Source organism: Eptatretus burgeri, chromosome 9 (genome assembly GCF_056783735.1).
Source record: "Eptatretus burgeri isolate ZD-2024b chromosome 9, Ebu_testis_v1, whole genome shotgun sequence".
Classification (NCBI taxonomy): Eukaryota; Metazoa; Chordata; class Myxini; order Myxiniformes; family Myxinidae; genus Eptatretus; species Eptatretus burgeri.
In genome coordinates, this window is record NC_140969.1 from 80,147,639 (window position 1) to 80,169,932 (window position 22,294).

The window sequence follows — 22,294 nt, forward strand, 5'->3', positions numbered from 1 at the left end:
TGTTGAAAGCCTTGGTCTCCACGGCATCAAACTGAGCAAGGGAGGCGGGGAGCCAGCCCAGAGGGGAGAGCAGTACTCCACCAAGCTGCAGATGAAAGCATTGTAGGTGGAGAGGAGTTTAGGTGTGCCAAGAAAGAACTTTGTATGACGGAGGATGCACAGTCATCCACTGGCTTTGGAAGCCATCTTTGAAATGTTTATCTTTGTCATCTTATTAAAGAATTTCCTCAAAATTACTCTTCAATCATACTATATATAATCCAGCTTCAATGTTCAAGGTGTGTGCGTTTGTGTGCGCTTGCGACTAAACCACTGGATGGAATGAGTTAAAATTTGTGAAATTTGACCTGTGCCTGGGAAAGTTTTGGGCATTAAAAAGAAAATCATCATCGGAAAGGAGGGGGACGACAAATTCCTTATTTGATGTGTACCGTATAGCACGACCCATTTGTGGCGGGAGAAGTTCCTACAAATGAGATGTTGAGATGTGCTTTAATGACTCCTCCCAGAGGCAGGGGGTGTTACCCTCACGTAGGGACTGGCTGTTTCTCGGAATTATAATTCTGAAACAGTGAAACACGTGGATGTTTTTTTTTCCATCCAACAAAATATTAATGTTTCTTCCTTATTCTTGCTTTATAGGGAAGTCCAGGAGCAAATGGAGCTAAAGGAATGGATGTGAGTTCCCGGAAATCCGTTCTTCATTTTCTTTGTTTCACTTTTGTATTGTTTACTTTTGTGATCACATTGGAGAAAGTCATTTTCGCACAAATTCAAAATAGCCATTCTCAATCATATTTAAACCTTACATATGAGCTTAATTATACCAAATGACTTTGTGCCCCTTCAATCACATCTGCACATTACATGGTAACCAATTCAACCATGTACAATACCTTGTAGAGTCTTGTTATAAGGAGCCCTCATTGTAAAGAAAAAAAAAACCCATTATGAAGAGTGGCACTTTTGGTGCACAATCGCATCTTAGTCCATGGGCCCAGGCCAGAAATTCCACTTGTCGGTACCAGCTAAGGAAACCAATCCTAGTTATGATTTTTGAATTGGTGTATATATATTGTTACGTTTGAGGGGGGGGTATGCATTCAAAGGGTAATTAGGATGTTTAATTAGGTATGCCATGCTGTTCGAGTGTACCAGGATCTCGATGTAATAAGTAGCAATTCAGTGGTGATAAGTTGTCAAGTAAATGTCCATTTCTTCAAGGGGGAAATGATAATTGTCACGTAATTAGATAGGGACACGAGATAGGGTAAGTGTGTCTGCGTAAACCCCTTTTAGTATTCTCTGGAGGCTTGCCGTGACTTCACAGGACAGTGCTGCGGATGGCTCCGCCCCGTGATCACGATTGGTGGAAGGCGACGGCGGAGGGCCAATAAACGGCTCGATTGGAAGTGACGAGGACGGGAGCATAAAAAGGTTCTGTTCGGGGTCGAAAAGGAAGAGGAAGAAGATCGGGACAGAAAGACCGTTTTTTGGGGTGGAGGTTGTTGTGCTGGGAGCGTGCTTGTTGTTGCGCTGATTCGGCCCTGGTTTCTTCGTGTCTTGTAGCCTTGCTGAGCCTCGTGCCTCACCTTGGTTGGCTCTGAGGTTCTGCTGGCTCGGAGTACGGGGTCGAACGGCGGGCGGACCTGCCTCCCTCTCCTGCTCACGGTTTGGCGCCGGAGCTGGTTCCCTGGCGGCTGTGAGCAGACTTGGGCCAAGACCAGGAGGTCGACAGCACCACGGTTTCTCCTGCCCCCCCTGATGAGAGCAAGGCCAGCTCGTCCAACGCCAATCCAAGGACTGTTGCGTCCACACCACGGTCCAGCCTGACTACCAGGAATAGCTGCGTGTGTGTGTGTGTGTGTGTATGTGTGTGTATGTGTGTGTGTGTGTGTGTGTGTGTGTGTGTGTGTGTGTGTGTGTGTGTGTGTGTGTGTGTGTGTGTGTGTGTGTGTGTGTGTGTGTGTGTGTGTGTGTGTGTGTGTGTGTGTGTGTGTGTGTGTGTGTGTGTGTGTGTACCTGGTGCCTTAGAGGGTTTGAGATTTGTCTTTTCATTGGAATTGTCTGTGTTTTCCCCACGCCCGATCCCACACCATCCCGTCGAATCACCCTGGATCCCTCTTCTTGCCGAGTCTTGTTATTTTTGGTTAGAGGAATAAACGTTATCAACTCAGTGAAAAGCGACTCGTGCCACCTTCCTCATCCCGTTTGCGGTAGAGCGATTAGAACTGCCATCTTTGGGTTATAAATAAATAAACCGCCTCCATCGTTTCGGCTCATTCTACATTGGCGGGACTGTTCAAGTCCTGTGGACGTCACTATATATATATATATATATATATATATATATATATATATATATATATATATATATATATATATATATATATATATATATATATATATATATATATATATATATATATATATATATATATATATCATATTTTGATGTGATAACCGTTGCAGACTGGCAGCTTATAGTCCATGGGACTGTATCACAACCGGAGAACACGTGCAGTCCAACCAGGGCATCACAGACACTGTCTCCCATCGATCTAGCAAGCTTGTCAATGTCTAGGAACCGTGTGCGGGTTTGCGTACCACACTTCTGATACACGGGGCATGGGATGTCCTTATTGAAGGCAAGACACAGCACGTGGACATCTGTGTCTTCGGCAGTGATCACCACAACCTTGTACCCAGCCTCTGCTGCATGCAGAGCATGCAGAAGCATTCGGGTGTCTGCTTCCTCCTGCGTGGACTTCAGCTCTGCCACTTCCTCCCAGTGGTCCTTGGTGAGCTTGTAGCAAACCTCCTCTCTGGTTACATAGAGCAACTTTTCCTTCAGTTTCTCCCTGCTTTTTGGTTCTTTCCACTCCTCTACCAGGAACTTGATTAGCCTTGTCTTGTTGGAAGAGCTGCAGAGCAGTTTCCTCCACTGGTGAATGTTGTGGCCCGGTGCGATGCTCCTGAACTGGATTGTTGTGCTTGCACCTCTGTTGCATCTCTCTGCGTCTTTGATGGACGTCTCTCGGTAAACATCGAAGACAACATCAGTGCGTTTACTCTGGGCTCCATCATGAAGAGCCGTTGACAGTATCGCTTCAGCCAGCTGTGCAAACTTCTTGTCATTCCCTTTCATCTTCTGTACCAGGCTTATGCCATCAATGACAGTTGCTGGTGGCTCTGCAATAACTTCAGCGGGAGAAAAACTCTTTTCCAGCTCTCTGGCAAGGGTTGCTTTGTTCATCTTCCGCAGAGATCCATCGCCATTAGCAATTGACCATGGCAAAGGCCCCAGGGGGTGCGCCAAGACATCTCTCATGTGCAGATCTCGACTCTGAGCAACGAGGATCATGTGCCCAAACAGGTTCCTGTCAGCCTTGAGAACAATTTCTTTGGCCTGCGCCTTGCTGGTTGGTTTCTTCTGGATGTGGGTGAATGTTTTCAAGTTCCTTTTTGTCATCTTGTCATTGAACTGTGCAGTTGGTGGATTTGTTTCCAGGCGTTTCTTCTTGAAATCCTGGTATGTCTCCTCTCCTACCGTGCGAGCCACGTGGAGGTCATTGGCAACATCAGGAGGAGCAACAGTAGCGGTCGACAAGCTGACAAACTGTGCTTGATCAGGACTCAGTGGATCCAGCCAGCTGTTCTCCATGAGATCCACCAAGGATTGGATGTCAGCCTCATCCTTCTGGATCCTAGGTAACTGCAGATCTGGATGGTTCAGCTGGGAGTGACTTCAACCTACCATATCCCTCAGGTGCCCAAGGTACATACTGTGGTAATCTGACGTCAGATAGTATCGGGTCACAGCTCCTGGATTCAGGCTGAATCCTTTCGTTCCTCCAGGTGTCTGTGTGTCTTTGTTGACAGTCTCCTCGATCGTCTGATCCATGGAATCCGTCCGAATGGGTTCGTGGTGCCGATCTGAACCGAGATGTGCCTCAAGATGGGAAGTATGCTTGTTGTAAGTGTGCAGATAACAAAGCTGGATATCCTGAGCTGTTTTTGAATGATATTACCTTCATGGGATGTGTCAATAGTCCATTGTGTGATTTTCCCCCAAAACGTCAATATCTCAGAATGGTAAAATGGTAAAAATGTAAAATACATACAATAAGCTGCTCTTCTGGAACGGTTATCACATATTGAAATAATCATATAGTCCCTACCAATAACTTAGTAGCCCTAAAGTTTGGTTTCCTCAGATGGTACCGATATATGCCTGGGCCCATGGACTATCTTAGTAATACATGCAATTTGGTGTCTGTCTGGTTTTTTGACAATGATACATTAGATCATGCCTGGTGTTGGCTTAATGGTTCGATTGGTGGGCTTGGGATCTGACGGTACTGAGTTCAAATCCCGCTCGACCACTAGAATACCAGGAGGGGTTGACTCAGCCTGTCATCCTTCCAAGGTTCGAAAAATGAGTAAGAGCTTGATGGGATGATTGAGCCATTCGTGGATCCTGCGTCGGAGTGACAAACCGTCCAGGATTGTGCCCAATAGCCCAGGAGACTGCTTCGGCAGCACTGATGGTCTATCCAGAGTCTGGTCCCATTGGATGGATGGATACATTAGGTCATTACTAATCCAATCTCAACCAAACTTGACAGGGTGACTAAGCCTCACATGATGGAGGTTGTAGCGATTTAACTTCCCCCCCCCCCCCGCAACCACCCACCATCCCCAAAGGGGGTTTGCACCTTGGGTGAACTCCGTGTTGAAATGTATAATAGCTTATCATGGTTTTCATGGGGCACACCTTCCAGACGTAAAAAGTATTATAACCACAAACATTTCAGTCAATTCTGTCCAACGTATAGTTACATTTTTAAACGTTCACAATTAAACTGAAGGAAGTCTCGAGGAAACTCGACATGATTATGGCAGTCCATACTTAATGGTTCGTGGTTTCAGCGCCCACAGGCTCATCACTGGTATTCCAACGCTGGCGGTGTGGCAAAGGAGATTGAGCATGTCCTCATTGATGGTCGCTGGAGGATGATCCTGAACTGCAGGGTCTACTGGAGTGCTCAGTTCCTCAATACTGACCACCGGCTTGTTGGAGCAACTTTTAAGTTGCACCTTAAATCTAGGAGAATAGTACCATCCCAACCTCAGCTTGATGTTTGCAAGTTCAAGGATGAGAGGGTAGCTGAGGAGTTTGTGAACAGGCTGAGTCGGGATTTGGGGGGTCTGGGTGCTTTGGGGAATGCTGAAGAGTTGTGGAGTGCCTTCCAGACCACCATCCTTGATGTTACCTGTGTTTGTCTTGGAACTCACCAGATGGCGCAAGAATAATTTTGTCTCTCAAGGGACACTGGATAATATTGACCAGAGTTTCAGGGCCAGGCTGAATGGCAGAGTTGAGCTGTTCAGGGAGCTGAGGCATAAAACTGTACACATGCACTGAAGTTGGACAAGGCGGCCTATGTGTGAGGAATTTGAGGGGGGTAGAGCATCAACTGTGGTGAAGTGATTCTCCTCCTGTTTACAGGAGAATTTTGCATTATGTTCCTCCAAGCCCATCTCATAGTGGACTGTAGTTAGAACAGAGTGTGGTGGGCTCTTGACAGAGGAGTCCAAAGTGAAAGCCTGCTGGGCTGGTTACTTTGATCGGCTGCACCAGGCTGACCTACCAGCTGTTGAGTTGGATGTCAGGAGTGTTAACTTCCTATTGCTGACCCTCCAATCAACTGTGATCCATCTTCATTTGTGGAAACACAGGCTGTGGTGAACCGATTGAAATGGGGTAAAGCTCTTGGGATCTGTGGCATCCATTCTGAACTTCTCAAGTCTGGTGGAAATTTTGGGGGGAATTATCCCATCCATAATTATTGGAGAATTAACCACTCCGAAAGGAAAGGTTGTGTGTGTGTGTGTGTGTGTGTGTGTGTGTGTGTGTGTGTGTGTGTGTGTGTGTGTGTGTGTGTGTGTGTGTGTGTGTGTGTGTGTGTGTGTGTGTGTGTGTGTGTGTGTGTGTGTGTGTGTGTGTGTGTGTGTGTGTGTGTGTGTGTGTGTAAAAACGGCTCTTCCAACTCTGAATACAACATTACAGTGACATCAGATGCATATTGTTATGGCTGTGGAAATTCGCATTACACCATAAAGGGCCCTCAGGTGAGATATCTTCATAGGTACATGTGTAGTTAGCCCAAACCCGTTGTATAGAGGGAATTTATGTGATTCATCCGGGCTGCGACGCTTTGAGTTAGCCATTTTTTCTTTTCTGTCGTTATTTTGAACCAACCACGTCTCAACCGCCATCACACAACAACCACCTTAACCACCACGCCAGCCATCATCACCAACTACAACCACGCTCCAACCCACAGACAACAACCACAACGCCAACCCTCACCACAGAAGACCCTCCACCACCTTCGCCTTTACCTTCACGAATTCATCCCACATCATCGCTTCCACGGCCATTCCTGCACCACCTGTGAACACTGAACGTCGGGCTGTCTCGGGCCCGTTCGGCGATTGGTGCTGAACGCACCGAACCGCGAGCGCAAATAGCGGCCTTTCCGAGGGGAAAATTCGGATCAGAAACGCTTCACGCCCACTTCTCCTCCGTCCAATTGGCGAGCGCGGGACGGCTTGGCCCCGCCTCCAAGCATGTGTATGCGAAGTCCGTATATGCAAATTTTAGGATCAGGAGAGGTTCACGCCCATTTTTGCCCGACCAATGGCTGACCGGGGGGCGGCGTGGCCCCGCCTCCAATCGCGTTTTGATCCTAAAATTTGCATATCGGCGCCTCCTGAGCGCTATAAAAAGACGAGCACAAGGCGACTCGCAAGGAGAGGGCGGTTTTGGAGTTGCTTGGAGTGTCGTCGAGAGGTTGCTCTTGGGGACAAGGAGCGTTGCGTTGGCGGAGTTGAGGGAAGTGAGCGCGGTGGAACTGCAAGCAAGGGAGCTCGGGTCCGAGGCGAGAAGGACGGCGGTCGGCGAGGAGGTTACGGTGTGGGGGATCGCTCGTCTGGTCGCAGGACCCAAGCCAGCCAGCCATTTCCCTCCCCCAGGGCATCAACAATTCCCTCTTTCCCCTGCGCTGAGATAGTGCAAAAGGGGGCCCCGTTCCCACCCCACCCCAAACGTCGTTCTAACGAAACCCAAACGTCGTTCTAACGTGCCAAGGAGCACGGAGTCGGGGCAGAGCAGCGCGGCCACATTTGCGGCTTGCCCGCCAACGCATCGCGAGGACGCGGGTAAGACCTCCCCGGTCTCGCGGACCTGGGCGCTCCTCCAGGTCACGCGCACATTTGGCCTACGGGCCCGTCTGCCTCCTTGTATGTGAGGGTGGCTTCTTTCCTTTGCTTTTGTGTAAATGTGTGTTGGCGCCGTCTGTGAAGTAGAACTGTGTAAGTGTTGCCGTGTGTACGCGTTAGTCGGTTGTATCACATTTGCTTTATGTGCATTTTGATTCTGTATGGCTGTATATACGTGCTTTCCGTGTGCCGGGAAATAAAATGCTTGCCTATTGAACTGTGTCCGTTTCGCTTTGTCTTTTCTCTGTTGACTCTCCATCCTGCTTCACGTAAAGGGTTCGTCGTGGGTACAACATCCCGGTAATTAATCTGAACCGTCCAGGTCGTCGATAACACCGCTCGGTTATGCCGATAGCACGGAACGGGCCGCCCAAGCGGCTCGTGTCCGGAGTCGACCTGTGGCGAGGTACGATCGCCCGGTTTACCATCCGCGTGGGTACTTAGGGAGGTCGAGTTTGGCGAACAACCCTATCCTACACGGGTGGCCGATTGGCACGATCGTGGTGAGGTCGAAAGGCACACCCGTGACTAGCTCCCGGCGTTGGTCTGAGAGGGTCACGACAGAATTATCCGTCCGTGGGCGATGTGCCGCGATTCGAGTTACGCGGCCGTCCGCACGCCGGCGGGCGCGAATTCGCAACAATATGTTAACCACTGCATCACCTCCAAACTAGAATGGCTACCGCAGGGCTCCTCAGGTCTTTTAGACTGAGATAAAATAGTCACAAGGAAACGAATGCAGAACTGCCGACCCGGGTTTCACCCTAATTATGAGCTCATCACGACAGCATACAGCAAATTTGTTTAATTTTCAGGACATTACAAAGACTTGTATGATATTTATTGAGTTAAGGTAAGATTGGAGCAAGAAATCTCAATTGGGTCATCACCTCCGAATCTTATTGACCTCAGCAAGAAATCATTTATTTTTATGATTGTCAATCTCACGAGCAATAAAATGTGAGCAGTACTTACTTATGAGGATTTCTTTCACCGTCTCTTATTTTCCTCATTACAGGGCTCACCTGGGAAATCTGGAGAACATGGTACAAAAGGTGAACAGGTATGTTTACATTTGTGGTGATTACTTATTTCAGTATGCTGGTGATGATGAAACCAGAACAAAGGAAATCTCACACATTTAAAATGCAATGACGTGTTGTAAATGAAGTCCGGCTGATGATTACTCCTTCAACGTCTCTCCAGCGGTTGGTGCACAAGGAAGGATTTATTGGTGTTGAGCCGCGGTGGCTTTAAAATGGCATTGGAGATGGCAAGCAGAAGAGACTCATTCATTGTCGTCGTGGTTGCTTAGCCAAACAAACAAAATCCACTTCACTCAATAGTCTTGCGAATGTCGAACAAAAATCACTATTAAATTGTGACGTGTTGAGTGACTCCTGAATAAGGATGAGAAAAGACTTGCAAGTGAAGGCGCACGAGCTTCTAACATGTCTTGATGATGAGCTCTCGTTTGTACTGGCCTTCCAGCATCCCCTGCATTGATTGGCTCTCTGGAAGGATGCCACCGATTTGCTCCTAGAGTTCACGTGTTTGCTTTGGTACAAGGAATCACAAAATAAACAAATAATTAATGAATTAAGGAGTAAAGAAAAATTTACGAGCCACGACACATTCTCCAAATTTTGAACCATGTTGGTGTTTCTTTTATAATGGCCTACATTACTTTTGTTTTTAAATATGTTATCGTAAAAAAAATATTAAATAATAAAATGAAACAAGTGTCACTAGCAGCTCATTAACGGCCATAATTATTCTCACTTTCTTTTTGTGGGGTCGGCCCCCGGAAACGTTTTTGGTCCAAGTCTTTCACGAATTGGCTGCACAGGTCTGATATTCGAGTGGAGCTGATGTGGGGAGGAATTTGGAACTTGGCCAGGGTACCGGCGATTACTCGCTGACTTCGCGAAAGAAACCATGGATACAACTCCCAGCCTGTGAAGCACTGATACAACAGATTACTCCAAATTGTGTCATACAGTAGTCTATCCCTCTGCTAGGCAGACAGCAGCTGTCTCTCTCTCTCTCTCTCTCTCTCTCTCTCTCTCTCTCTCTCTCTCTCTCTCTCTCTCTCTCTCTCTCTCTCTCTCTCTCTCTCTCTCTCTCTCTCTCTCTCTCTCTCTCTCTCTCTCTGTCTCTGTCTCTGTCTCTGTCTCTGTCTCTGTCTCTGTCTCTGTCTCTGTCTCTGTCTCTGTCTCTGTCTCTGTCTCTGTCTCTATGTCTCTCTCTCTCTCTCTCTATGTCTCTCTCTCTCTCTCTCTCTCTCTCTCTCTCTCTCTCTCTCTCTCTCTCTCTCTCTCTCTCTCTCTCTCTCTCTCTCTCTCTCTCTCTCTCTCTCTCTCTCTCTCTCTTTCTCTCTTTCTCTCTTTCTCTCTTTCTCTCTTTCTCTCTTTCTCTCTTTCTCTCTTTCTCTCTTTCTCTCTTTCTCTCTTTCTCTCTTTCTCTCTTTCTCTCTTTCTCTCTTTCTCTCTTTCTCTCTTTCTCTCTTTCTCTCTTTCTCTCTTTCTCTCTTTCTCTCTTTCTCTCTTTCTCTCTTTCTCTCCTGTAGGACAAACACGAAGTACTTATAATAAAATATATCACCTCCATTTTTTGAGGAACCTCTTTTCAGTTAAGGTAACACTGTATACGATTAACATCTCAACAGGATTTTATCATGGACCACCACCCAAAAGGAGCAGTGTGCAATGGGTTTTCAAAAGTTGACATTATCCTCGGTCTTGAACAGCAGTTTATCGTTTGAAAGAAAAGGCCTTTTTATGTTAAAAACACGTTTTTAAAAACGGTGACAAAATCTAGCACCTGCTCTGTAGGCAAAGACCAACATTCATGGGTCATGCGAAGCGGTGGCAAAATGTCTCAAAGTAGTGTGTACGAACAAACACCTGTGCCTCAGACCTCAGCGCCAAAATGCAGGGTCCGTTCCGACAATAAATGTGTGCAAATTCTGGCCCTACGGTCAAAATGCATTCTCTTACAATGTTACTTGGTACTTTTTCCTCATTTGTTTCATCGACAGGATTAAAAAAAAAGAGTCTGAGTATGAAGTTTTTGAAAATGTACCCTTAAATCTGATGGACACCATCAATTCAAGTTTGCTCGGACGACAAATACCTCTCGATCCGGCATTGTATTCCACATTTACACAAACTTGTACTAATCACTTTTTAAGATTCCTTTGTGCAATTCTACTCCAACTCTTCCTCTTTATCTTTCATGACCCCAATTATTCCCACCTTAACCAGACTCGGTGGTGTAATGGTTAGAGCGTCCACTCTGAGTGTGGCAGGTCGGCTGCATGAATCTGACCCAAGCCAAAACTTACCAATGATTTCTTAAATGGTACGTGCAGCTTCCTTGCTTGACGCTCAACATTTACAAAGGATCAACCGTAGGTTGGCAATCATAGCGAAGACTTTAATGGGCCTCATGGTCTTCTGTGTTGAGGTTCCTTGTGAGCACTCATATTATTACTGTGGGGTTGGCCTAGGGGAAACAATTCTGGCCAGCCTTTCTAGATCCGGCTGGCCAGGCCTGACATCCGACATGCAGGGATTTGGAACTTGGTCAATCCTGCAGAGGGATCCTCCGGCTTCGCATCCTTCCAATGGATATGACACATTGCCACTCATGCGAACCATCAGGGTGGCAGTTTATAGCCGAGGCAAAACCAAGCTCAACAGCGCAGTAGCGAATGTGCACACCTCTAGGCTATCCTGCCAGCCCACAATACCACAATGATGACTACTACTACTATGACTACGATTACTATATTACTTATTTTACAGACCAAATTATTCCCACCTTGTACGGTCAACTGTGGAAAGTTTTTGTTCAAATTCTTTCAAGAACCGGTTGGCCAGGCCTGACATTCACCTGAAGGTGGTGGGGATTTGCAAGTTGTCCAGAGTGCTGTCGATAACTCACCTTTTTCTTTGTGAGACACCATTGGGGTCTTTATGCTTGACCAACTAATAGCAGTAGACAGAACACCCAGCTTAACATCCACCCGAGGGACGGTGCACTTTGTGATACAAGTCCCTGCCTGTGAAACACCGATTTGACCACTCGTACTCTGGTTGGGAATCTAACCCATACGAGACAGATCAAAAGTAAATGCACTACCTCTGCACCATCCTGTTGGACGTTATGGAATTATACGTCGTATGTAAGGCACAACCTGAAGCTATGTTGTGTAATGAATTCAGTAATGAACTTACATTGATTGCAGAATCAATTTGGTGGAGACAGGTGGTTGTGTTAGCATTGTGGTGTGGGCATTTTGAAAGTTGTGAATTCACCTCTCACTCAAGGCAAGAATCGTAAAAATTTGTATCCGATGCTTCTGGAAATCAAATGTGTCAGTTGTCTTACACTAAACTTTCATGGAAGAAGTATTTTTACCTGATTCACTTGGTCTAGCCTCGATATGATGCCAGTGGTGGGTTCATAAATGCATTGCAGATGGTAATTTGGAATGCACAGCACTTCTCAGATCCTACTAACTCCTGAGAGTAGTTTGCCAAAAACATTTATCACATAATCAGGTTTAACTGTTATATTTTACATTATGATACCTTTACAGATTGTGACAAACTTCACACCAAAGTTGTCCTTGTAACCCTCGACAGGGAAACCCAGGTAATCCTGGTCCCATAGGCTCCTCTGGAGATATGGGCCGGCCCGGTCCTCTGGGACCTCCAGGCCACAAGGGTTTGATGGGACGCGTGGGACTAGCGGGCAACCCTGGAGTACGAGGCTATGCTGGCTCGCCAGGACCACCTGGTCCACCTGGCATACCTGGGGCAAAGGTACACACTCCCAACCACCTCTTGTGTGGGAATATATTCTTATTGACATATTGTACTACATATGGAATATAATTATAAAACCGGCTCTGTTATTGCCACTGCAGGGTAACTCGTTTGCTTTTGAGGAAATGGAGAATTTCATCCGCAAAGAAATTACACGTCAACTGGAAAGTAAGTGTGCTCTGTTCAATACATTAATTGTGCCTTACATAGTCACCAGGTGAGTGTTGTTTGTCGTTCTTTTTCGTCAGATGTTAGTCTGTCTTCTGGCACCATAAAAGTCAGCTACAGGATACTTTGACCAAAACATCAGATTTATGGATTTATCAGTGCTATGGATTTATATTTTGGACAAGATACCAATATGCAATGGCTAACTTATTTTCAAAAGGTGGGAGAGGATCTTCAATTTCTACAAGTCCACAGTATCAGATGAGAGAGCCCACTCATATTCATTCCCATGGCACCGTATTAATGTTAATTCATATGAGTTCCTTACAATTAAGGAACTTCAATGGAGGGACGAGGCCAATAGGCGTTTCAATTAAAAGTGTTTGGTATGACTCGGCCGGGATTTGAGCTGCCGACTTCCCAGACTCGTAGAGAATGCTCCAACTATTATTCCACAGAATCTGGCGAGGTCAGAAGGTGGTTCCTTAGACGAGTGAAGCGAGGAATTTGAATATTTTCTAATCCAGGTGTCTGCCTGCGAAGGAAAGATACCGTTTATAGTATAGCTATGTTCTTCTCTCGTATATCGAATCCAGATGAGGTACATCAGAGGATTAGAGCTTTATTTAATGACCTTATAAACAAGCTCAAATGAGCTAAGATCCTCGTCCTCTTAATGATGACGTCATAAAAACGAATATGACGTCATTGTGATTTATCAGGTTTGCGATAAATTATCTGTGCTAATGCCGGCTTGATTCCCGCAAACAAAATTCAAACAGCTTGCCTAGTTTCGGAGATAATGGTATCGGCAATTTCCATTAGCGGCGATATTATGACGTCAACTTTTTTTTTTCTCGGAAGAATTTCCAAAATTGGAGATGGTTACTGGCTGCGCGTGGGCTTTCTGCATATACATGGCAAGTTTCACGAAGATCCAATGAAAACTCTGCGTTGTGAAACAAAAAAATGTCAAAAAATAGGAATGACGTCATAAAAATTGATATGACGTCATAGTGATGTATCATATGTGCGGTAATTCATCTCTGCTAATGCCCTGTTCGATTCCCGCAAACAGAATTCAAAAAGCTTGCCCAGTTTCGGAGATAATTTTTTTAGGCGATTTCCAATAGCGGAGATATTTTGACATCATAAATTTTTTTCTAGAAGGAATTTTCAAAACTGGAGATGGTTACTGTCTGCGCGGGGTATTTATACATATATATGCCAAGTTTCAGGAAGTTTCGATGAAAACTGTAGGCTGTGAAACAAAAAAGTCCACAAGAACAACAACGTGAGAAAGACTTGGAGATCCTCCACGAGGATGTAAAAATTTGCATGTCATCCGCATGATTCACCTGAAAGTGTTTGCACTTTGCACAGATGATTCAAAAATTGTGAGAAAGATCTGCCATCATCCAGCACTTAGCCATTGTTTTATTTAACTCTTTAGTATCTATTTTTTTCTGCACATCTTGCACCCACATACACACTCTGCACAACAACAACAAAAAATTAAGCAGTAAACGTTTTGTGTGTTATATTCTTATCGTGGTGCATTCGAACATGTTCATATTCAGGTTGAAGAAGACCAGCACATTGGTCTGTGCACTCCGCTGTCCACAATCAAACAGTGGAAACCATTGTTAAATTGTGATGCAAAAACAACATGGTTGTCTGAAATGAGCTTGCAAACTAGTAATGACTTCAGCCTAGAAATGATCACGTGTTTACATTGGTGGAAATGGTTTTAATATCGTGTGTCACTGCCATTGGCCTCGACCCAAGCTTGTACACCTCTTGTGTTCGAACACATAGGATGATTCCACTCTTGCTGTGTGACAACCACAAACAAACCTCCAAATCATGTTCAATCGTATTTGTAGGTCGTTCGATGCGAGTGATATTGGGAATTGAGAACGTGCACAGTGTGGCTGGGTGATATAATCTATAAATATGAAGTTGGGTCTTTGTTGTTGGGCCAGAGGGATGACGACAGGTGTAATGATCCTATCCCTGTATGACACAATTTATCGCACTGCATCGCACCCCTGTATCACACTCTACGATAAAAAAAATTGCATCCACAGTTGAGGTTCATGAAGGAGCTAGAAGACAGAATGGACCAGGACGTAACAGAATGAAAGGAACAGATGGAAGAGGGGGCGGAGGAACACGCCGAGAGCATGGTTGAGGGACAAAATAGAATGAGACCTGGAGGGATGAGAAACGTGGGTTAGAATGAGAGCAAGGGGAGGAGACAGAGAGGGAACAAGATGGATACAGCCACAAACTCTCAATCATAGAAGTGGAAGAAAAAACTGGAGACCTGGAAAGAGGTGGCCTTGGGGAGGGTTAATGGGTATAGAAAACATCATGGTTGGTGGTGGTGAATTGCTGTCTTGAATCTCTGGGGAGAATAATGGGATTGAAGAGATTGACAATGTTGTTTCTACAGGTGGGGCAAAAAGGAATGAATGAGTGCAGGTGGGCAATGATTCTTGATTTTGGGGGTGGGGAGGGACAGAGAATGGAAAGGACAGAGGGTGCAATATCAGAAAGGAGGCAGTGGAAGACAGAGAGGTGGATCGACAAGATATTCTTCGACCAACTTGAATGCCGACCCGTACAATCAGGCCACCCACACCAAACCGATCATGCTTGCTACCTAATGGCTCAAATTTAACAAAACACACCCCACCTCTTCTGCAGATTCCAACATTGAATTCCAGACAGAATCATGATGTGTTGGTGAAATGAACATGGCACCAATGGTTCACCCTCCAGTTTGACCTTTTTTTTGGTTTTGTTTGGTCACCCTTCTGCCTGTGACACCTGTAAATTTCGCTGTGTTAAATGTATGCAGAGAAGTGGTCTTCTGGACCTCATACCATTGGCATGAAGCCTTTTCTGAACTGTTCGAGTCAAAATTTGTTGATCAATTGCTCTTTGCAGATCATTCTGGAGAAATTGTGCTGTTGGAAAGCAATTCTTTCTGGCAAGCTTGACAAGTTAATGATTTTCACAAGAGGTTGAACAAGGTCTTTTAGTGAACTGCCAAGTCTCTGCGATGAAGTGTCCTAGAAATGATCCTGCAATGAACATTATATTTGGAAGCAACTGCAGTCTGAGTCATCCCCCCTTGAAACACCCTGATGCAATGACCCAACTCACTTGTTAAATGACTCCCAGCCTTTCCAAAGCTCACTTGGATGACACGGGTGGTCAATTTACATAGACTATTGACATCGGTTGTGTGCAGACACGTAAACAAATTACATGGGAGACATCATGTGCAGGTGAATTTGCAGGATCACTCAGTTCAGGCGACAATAATTATAACATTTCATGTTGCACGTTCAGTTTCCTGATTGGGTTTCTTTCCTCATTTGCCACGGTTTGTATACACATGATGAATACATTTCTGAACTGTGAACCCAGTCCTTTGTTTCATTTTAAAAGTTGTTACTTGATTATAATTTATGAGACTTTAACGCACCAACATCTGTCATTAAACTCTTTCATGAGCTTCTATATCTTTAGAGATGAGAAACTGACTTGCTGCAATGTAAACATTGTAAATTTTGATTAAAGTGAAATTGCGGAACATCATGAGAAATGTTAAGATGTACTTGTGTTGCCATGTATGTGTTCCTTTGTTCTTCCTGGGCCGACAACAATAATCTTCTATTTCCTTCTCACCCCACCCCCATCTCTATAAACAACATGGCGGTCCTGCCAGGACTATTAGTTCGAATCCACCAGGGTACAACGCTTCCTCAAAAAGGACGACGTGGGGAGCCAGGGCCCCCCGGTAAGCCGGGTAAGAATGGAGCCACAGGACAACAAGGACCTCCTGGAAAACCTGGACTGTCAGGCCCTCCGAGCCATGAGGGGCCACAAGGCCATCCGGGATTGAGGGGTGAGAGATCATATGGTTTGAAGCTTCCCAAATTAAGAGTGCATTTGCATGCGTTTGAATCTGACACAAGGAACTGGAATCTGAGTATGACACAAAAATATCAATCATTACAAAAGGATGTTGGCGGAAACAGTTCAAGTCTCTAAGCAGTGTAATGTTATCCTATGTATGTGTACAACTTAACCAAATTAATGCCCAGCAAATGTTAAACAACATTCATCATATAGTTAACACCCAATTGCTAATCGCATATCCACATCAGTCGTGTTGCGTCCATACATTACGTAGGTGTAACATTGAATCCAAACATCTCCCACGATGCAAGATGTTCGAATCTCATAAGCCAAGCATGACCTATTTTTTGCAGTATTCAACTGATGGTGATTATTTGCCTCAGCCTATTGGTATGGTATGGAAGATTTCTTTACTACTTCTCATACTACTGCCACTATGACTACTACTCCTATAAAGGCCCCAATTATTGCTTTATTGTGGGGTCGGCAAAGGAAATCCTTGGCTCAAGTCTTTCAGAAACCAGCTGACCATGTCTAATTTTCAACTGAGGTGGTAGGAATTTGGAATTTGTTAAATGAGCCAGTGATAACATGCCTATTCTAGTATGTGAAAGACACTGCGGGATCTTCAACATCCACAAACTAATGCTTGCAGACGGGACACACAACTTGACATCCATCTGAGGGACAGCACATGTTTTGATGTAACGTTACCATTCTGAGAGTTTATAGATGAGTCGAGAATCAAACTCAGATAAGACAAAGCTAAGTACACCACCCAATCGGCACCAACTAAGTGCACCAACTCAAAGCTAAGTACACCAACTCAAAGCTAAGTACACAATCCTGTTGGCACCAACTCAAAGCGAATTGCACGATCACAACCAATGCACCATCCAGTCGGACAAAGGTTTTCTTAACTGGTTATGAATAAATTGAAAGCATTCATTCCAATTATTTTACATGATTAATAGGTCCTCTCTCCCTCTCCCGAGTTTCTGTGCATAAACAGGCTTTTTACTGCACAGCCTTAAGTACTCCCCGCATCCCTCAAGCACCACTGAAACATTGTCCTTGGAATACCTCTTTGCTTACAAACTAACAATAAACTCATGCGATGGCTTCAGACAACTTCAAATGCGTTTTTCATATCTTCAGCATTCCAGGATTGGTGCCATGTTGTTCTTTTGTATTTGCCAATTCTGAAAGTTCATGTTTGTTTTTTTATTTTTGAGGTTCATTATTTCCTTTTAAATTGACTCACACAATTCGTATAGAAGGGGGGGGGCGTAACTTCTAAAAAATTGATTTATTTTTTATTATCTGTGGTTCTCATGTTCTAATATTTTCATATTATTCTCACCAGAGGATATTGCATCTGGGTCCATTTGCTCATTTGTTTGTTTGTCTGTCTGTCTGTCTGTCTATCAGTCTGCACATTATGCGCTAATGTAGAGCACAATCACTATTTGGTGGTAGCCAGTATTACACTTCATTTTTTTTTTTTACTTGAGCACATCTATAAAGTATGTGCAATTTAAATATGAGTAAGTCTATAAAGTATGTGCAATTTAAATATGAGTAAGTCTATAAAGTGTGTACAATTTAAATATGAGTAAGTCTATAAAGTATGTGCAATTTAAATATGAGTAAGTTTATAAAGTATGTACAATTTAAATATGTGTAAGTCTATAAAGTATGTGCAATTTAAATATGAGTAAGTTTATAAAGTATGTACAATTTAAATATGTGTAAGTCTATAAAGTATGTGCAATTTAAATATGAGTAAGTCTATAAAGTATGTGCAATTTAAATATGAGTAAGTTTATAAAGTATGTACAATTTAAATATGTGTAAGTCTTTAAAGTATGTTCAATTTAAATATGAGTAAGTCTATAAAGTATGTACAATTTAAATATGTGTAAGTCTATAAAGTATGTGCAATTTAAATATGAGTAAGTCTATAAAGTATGTACAATTTAAATATGAGTAAGTCTATAAAGTATGTACAATTTAAATATGAGTAAGTCTATAAAGTATGTACAATTTAAATATGAGTCAGTCTATAAAGTATGTACAATTTAAATATGAGTAAGTCTATAAAGTATGTACAATTTAAATATGAGTGAGTCTATAAAGTATGTCCAATTTAAATATGAGTAAGTCTATAAAGTATGTCCAATTTAAATATGAGTAAGTCTATAAAGTATGTACAATTTAAATATGAGTAAGTCTATAAAGTATGTACAATTTAAATATGAGTCAGTCTATAAAGTATGTACAATTTAAATATGAGTAAGTCTATAAAGTATGTACAATTTAAATATGAGTAAGTCTATAAAGTATGTCCAATTTAAATATGAGTAAGTCTATAAAGTATGTGCAATTTAAATATGAGTAAGTCTATAAAGTGTGTACAATTTAAATATGAGTAAGTCTATAAAGTGTGTACAATTTAAATATGAGTAAGTCTATAAAGTATGTACAATTTAAATATGTGTAAGTCTATAAAGTATGTGCAATTTAAATATGAGTAAGTCTATAAAGTATGTGCAATTTAAATATGAGTTAGTCTTTAAAGTATGTTCAATTTAAATATGAGTTAGTCTTTAAAGCATGTGCAATTTAAATATGAGTAAGTCTATAAAGTATGTACAATTTAAATATGAGTAAGTCTATAAAGTATGTACAATTTAAATATGAGTCAGTCTATAAAGTATGTACAATTTAAATATGAGTAAGTCTATAAAGTATGTACAATTTAAATATGAGTAAGTCTATAAAGTGTGTACAATTTAAATATGAGTAAGTCTATAAAGTATGTGCAATTTAAATATGAGTAAGTCTATAAAGTATGTGCAATTTAAATATGAGTAAGTCTCTAAAGTATGTACAATTTAAATATGAGTCAGTCTATAAAGTATGTACAATTTAAATATGAGTAAGTCTATAAAGTATGTACAATTTAAATATGAGTAAGTCTATAAAGTATGTACAATTTAAATATGAGTAAGTCTATAAAGTATGTACAATTTAAATATGAGCAAGTCTATAAAGTATGTACAATTTAAATATGAGCAAGTCAAAAAATATGTACAATTTAAATATGAGTAAGTCTATAAAGTATGTACAATTTAAATATGAGTAAGTCTATAAAGTATGTACAATTTAAATATGAGTACGTCTATGAAGGACGTACTAATAAGAATGTGAGTACGTCTATAAAATACATATGATTGGAATGTGAATCTCTGCAATGAAACCGAAAAGGTGCGTTTGTCCACTATAATCAACATAAAGCTATATCATCACTGCACCGTACACATACCAGTGACACCACACAAACACAAACACACCAGCACACAACCACCCCACAAAATACACCAAACAAGCCAGGTCCTGGTGAGGGTCTGTAATCTCTGATTTCTCTTTCTCGTCTTGTTGTAATCTTTCGTTCTCTTGTCAAAAGTTTCACTGTAGTTCTCACTTTTCTCCTCATATCAAACTTAGTCATCATAATGTTCATTAAAAAAACATCATCTTCCTTATCATTGCTGGAAATATTGTTATAAAAATGCCTTAGGGGTCAGAATTAACTCAATTAGAACAGATTGTAATGTTTGGATTAGTTGTCTTGTAATTACCCTCATTGGCATTGCCAGATACTGAAACCCTCATCATCCCTATAAGCCCTTTGTAATTTTACCTTAAAATGTACAGTACTTCTTTCTCTGATTATTTATTTTATTTAACTGGTCTCGTATCACCAATGGGTCCTTGATGTGGTGGGAATGGTTGCTTCTGTCAGCATCTGACCAAATGAGTTTTGAATCACTCATGATCTTGCCAGAACCTGTAAGGGTCATAGGCAGTGCATGGGTCTCATAAGCGGCAGTTGATCTGTGTGGTCAATAGATTTAAAGTGCAGGATCAAGGAGCCAACCACGTGCCTCTTGGTTGCAGCAGATTGATCAGAATCTCAAGAAGATGGGGATGGGCCAGGAAACTGCCTAGGGGATAGCCAGATGGAGGCCTCTGGAGTATCGGAAGAAAGTTGATGCAGCGACGCGCTGCTCTGGTGCATGCTCCCATACTTTACCTGACCTGACCACGGCTTTGTTATGGACCAAATGGGGGCAAGATGAAGTCCCATCTCCAAGGCTGTTTGGACAAGAAGTTTTGAGATACAAAGGCAGTTGGGCATGCAAGTGTGGAGTGAGAGGAGCATGTGGGACTTGGAGTGCAAGACCTTGCCGAGAAATTGGAATGTGCTGCATTGTCGAAGCCCTGGCCCCATTGCCCAGTCAGACACGAGACTCACATTGCCACTGAGGACTTTGCCAGCTGCCAGTCCTGAAGGCACAGCAAATTCCATATTTTTATTCCTCTCTCATTTTCACCTTGTCATTTATTTCCTCTCTCCTTTCCCCTCTCTCCTATCTATTCTGTTCTCTTCCTTCTCCTCCTCCTCCTCCTCCTCCTCCTCCTCATTGTTCTCTTCTCCTGTGCTCCTTCTTTGCTTCTCCTTCTCTTTACCAAGGATATACAAGGAATTTTGGCACAGAAAGTGGCCAATCAGTCCATTATGCATGCACAACATCAACACCAGTTGCTATTACCCATCCACCCACAAGCTTCCAACAAGTCCTGCCAATATCCCCGTACCATATGACCATATCTCCAATATCAATATCCCTAACTCACGTACATATTGGAACCGATCTAATTCCAATGTAAACAAGCCAATCTTTCTGCTGCCATGACCTTTCTAGGGAGACCACTCCATGCATTAGCCACTCTTTGATTGAAAGACAAAGACCCTACAGTCTCCTACAGCCACTCCTCATAGCTTAGTGCTACGACCCAGAATCAATATTGCTGCTCTTCACTGGAACCTCTCCATGGCAACTACTGCATGTCCTTCCTCAGTTGTGGTGACGCAAACTGCACACAATATTATTGATGAGATCTCACTCTATTCCTATACAGTGTTAACACTATCTCTTTTGATTTATAGTTTATCTCCTACTAATACAACTTAAACCCTGTCTCTTCTCTATCTGCTGTCTTCTCACTCTCACTCTCCATCTCCCCTCCACATCCTCCTTCTCTCTCTTCCTGTGTGTACATGTTTTCACCAAGGTTTAGAATAAGATGGGCATCAGTCCGTTTTTGGACAGTGTAGGCGGGTGTTTTGTGCTGCCTCAGTGTCACTTCCCCTTATCTTCTATTCCCAAATCCCATTATAGTTTTGTAAAAAATGGGGCTTTTCTCGATTCACAATATGTTCCATTGCGAACAAGAAATCTCATCAAAGCGAATCATTGGTTCCAGCCTTCCTGATTCGTCATGCACACACTCTGCAGGAAGCCGCTGTGCATGAACCAAATTTTTGCTCAATCGTGACCTAATTATAATTGAATGGAGTTTAAATTAGCTAAGAAATTCCGGTTAGCCTCCAGACCACTTGGGAGGTAGATGTATAAGTATCTCCAATGTGACATAGTTCTCTCAGCGATTTGACCGCCCTGACAACAGAACTTCTACCAGGCACATAATTCCCACCAGGAGGTGTGACAATTTGATACAATCGATTTTTGTGTGATATTAAAAAAAAAACAAGCTCAAATGAGCTAAGATCCTCGTCCTCTTAATGATGACGTCATAAAAACGAATATGACGTCATTGTGATGTATCGGGTTTGCGATAAATAATTATCTGTCCTAATGCCCGGCTTGATTCCCACAAACAAAATTCAATCAGCTTGCCTAGTTTCGGAGATAATGGTATAGGCGATTTCCATTAGCGGCGATATTATGACGTCAACTTTTTTTCTAGGAAGAATTTCCAAAATCGGAGATGGTTACTGCCTGCGCGTGGGCTTTCTGCATATACATGACAAGTTTCACGAAGATCCGATGAAAACTCTGGGTTGTGAAACAAAAAATGTCAAAAAATAGGAATGACGTCATAAAAAATTGATATGACGTCATAGTGATGTATCATGTGCCCTGTTCGATTCCCGCAAACAGAATTCAAAAAGCTTGCCTAGTTTGGGAGATAATTTT

General features: G+C 42.9%; 2 protein-coding genes across 5 annotated transcripts in view; one reads left to right on the plus strand and one right to left on the minus strand.

The window, feature by feature from the left end:
- The window catches only part of COL22A1 (collagen type XXII alpha 1 chain), a 287,830-nt gene that overhangs the window by 258,067 nt on the left and 7,469 nt on the right, over positions 1-22,294 (plus strand). For all 4 annotated transcript variants that reach the window (XM_085895736.1, XM_085895737.1, XM_085895738.1 and 1 more), the window contains 5 exons: positions 643-678; positions 8,306-8,350; positions 11,940-12,119; positions 12,224-12,290; positions 16,033-16,212. In XM_085895736.1, the coding sequence (XP_085751862.1) occupies positions 643-678; positions 8,306-8,350; positions 11,940-12,119; positions 12,224-12,290; positions 16,033-16,212 (508 nt within the window). The remainder of the gene's footprint in view (positions 1-642; positions 679-8,305; positions 8,351-11,939; positions 12,120-12,223; positions 12,291-16,032; positions 16,213-22,294) is intronic.
- Positions 851-4,086, minus strand: LOC147020427 (uncharacterized). The gene is made up of 2 exons (XM_085896635.1): positions 2,465-4,086; positions 851-856 (listed from the first exon to the last, which is right to left on the minus strand). Exons 1-2 carry the CDS (start codon positions 3,662-3,664, stop codon positions 851-853), a joined length of 1,206 nt encoding a protein of 401 aa, XP_085752761.1. The 5' UTR covers positions 3,665-4,086.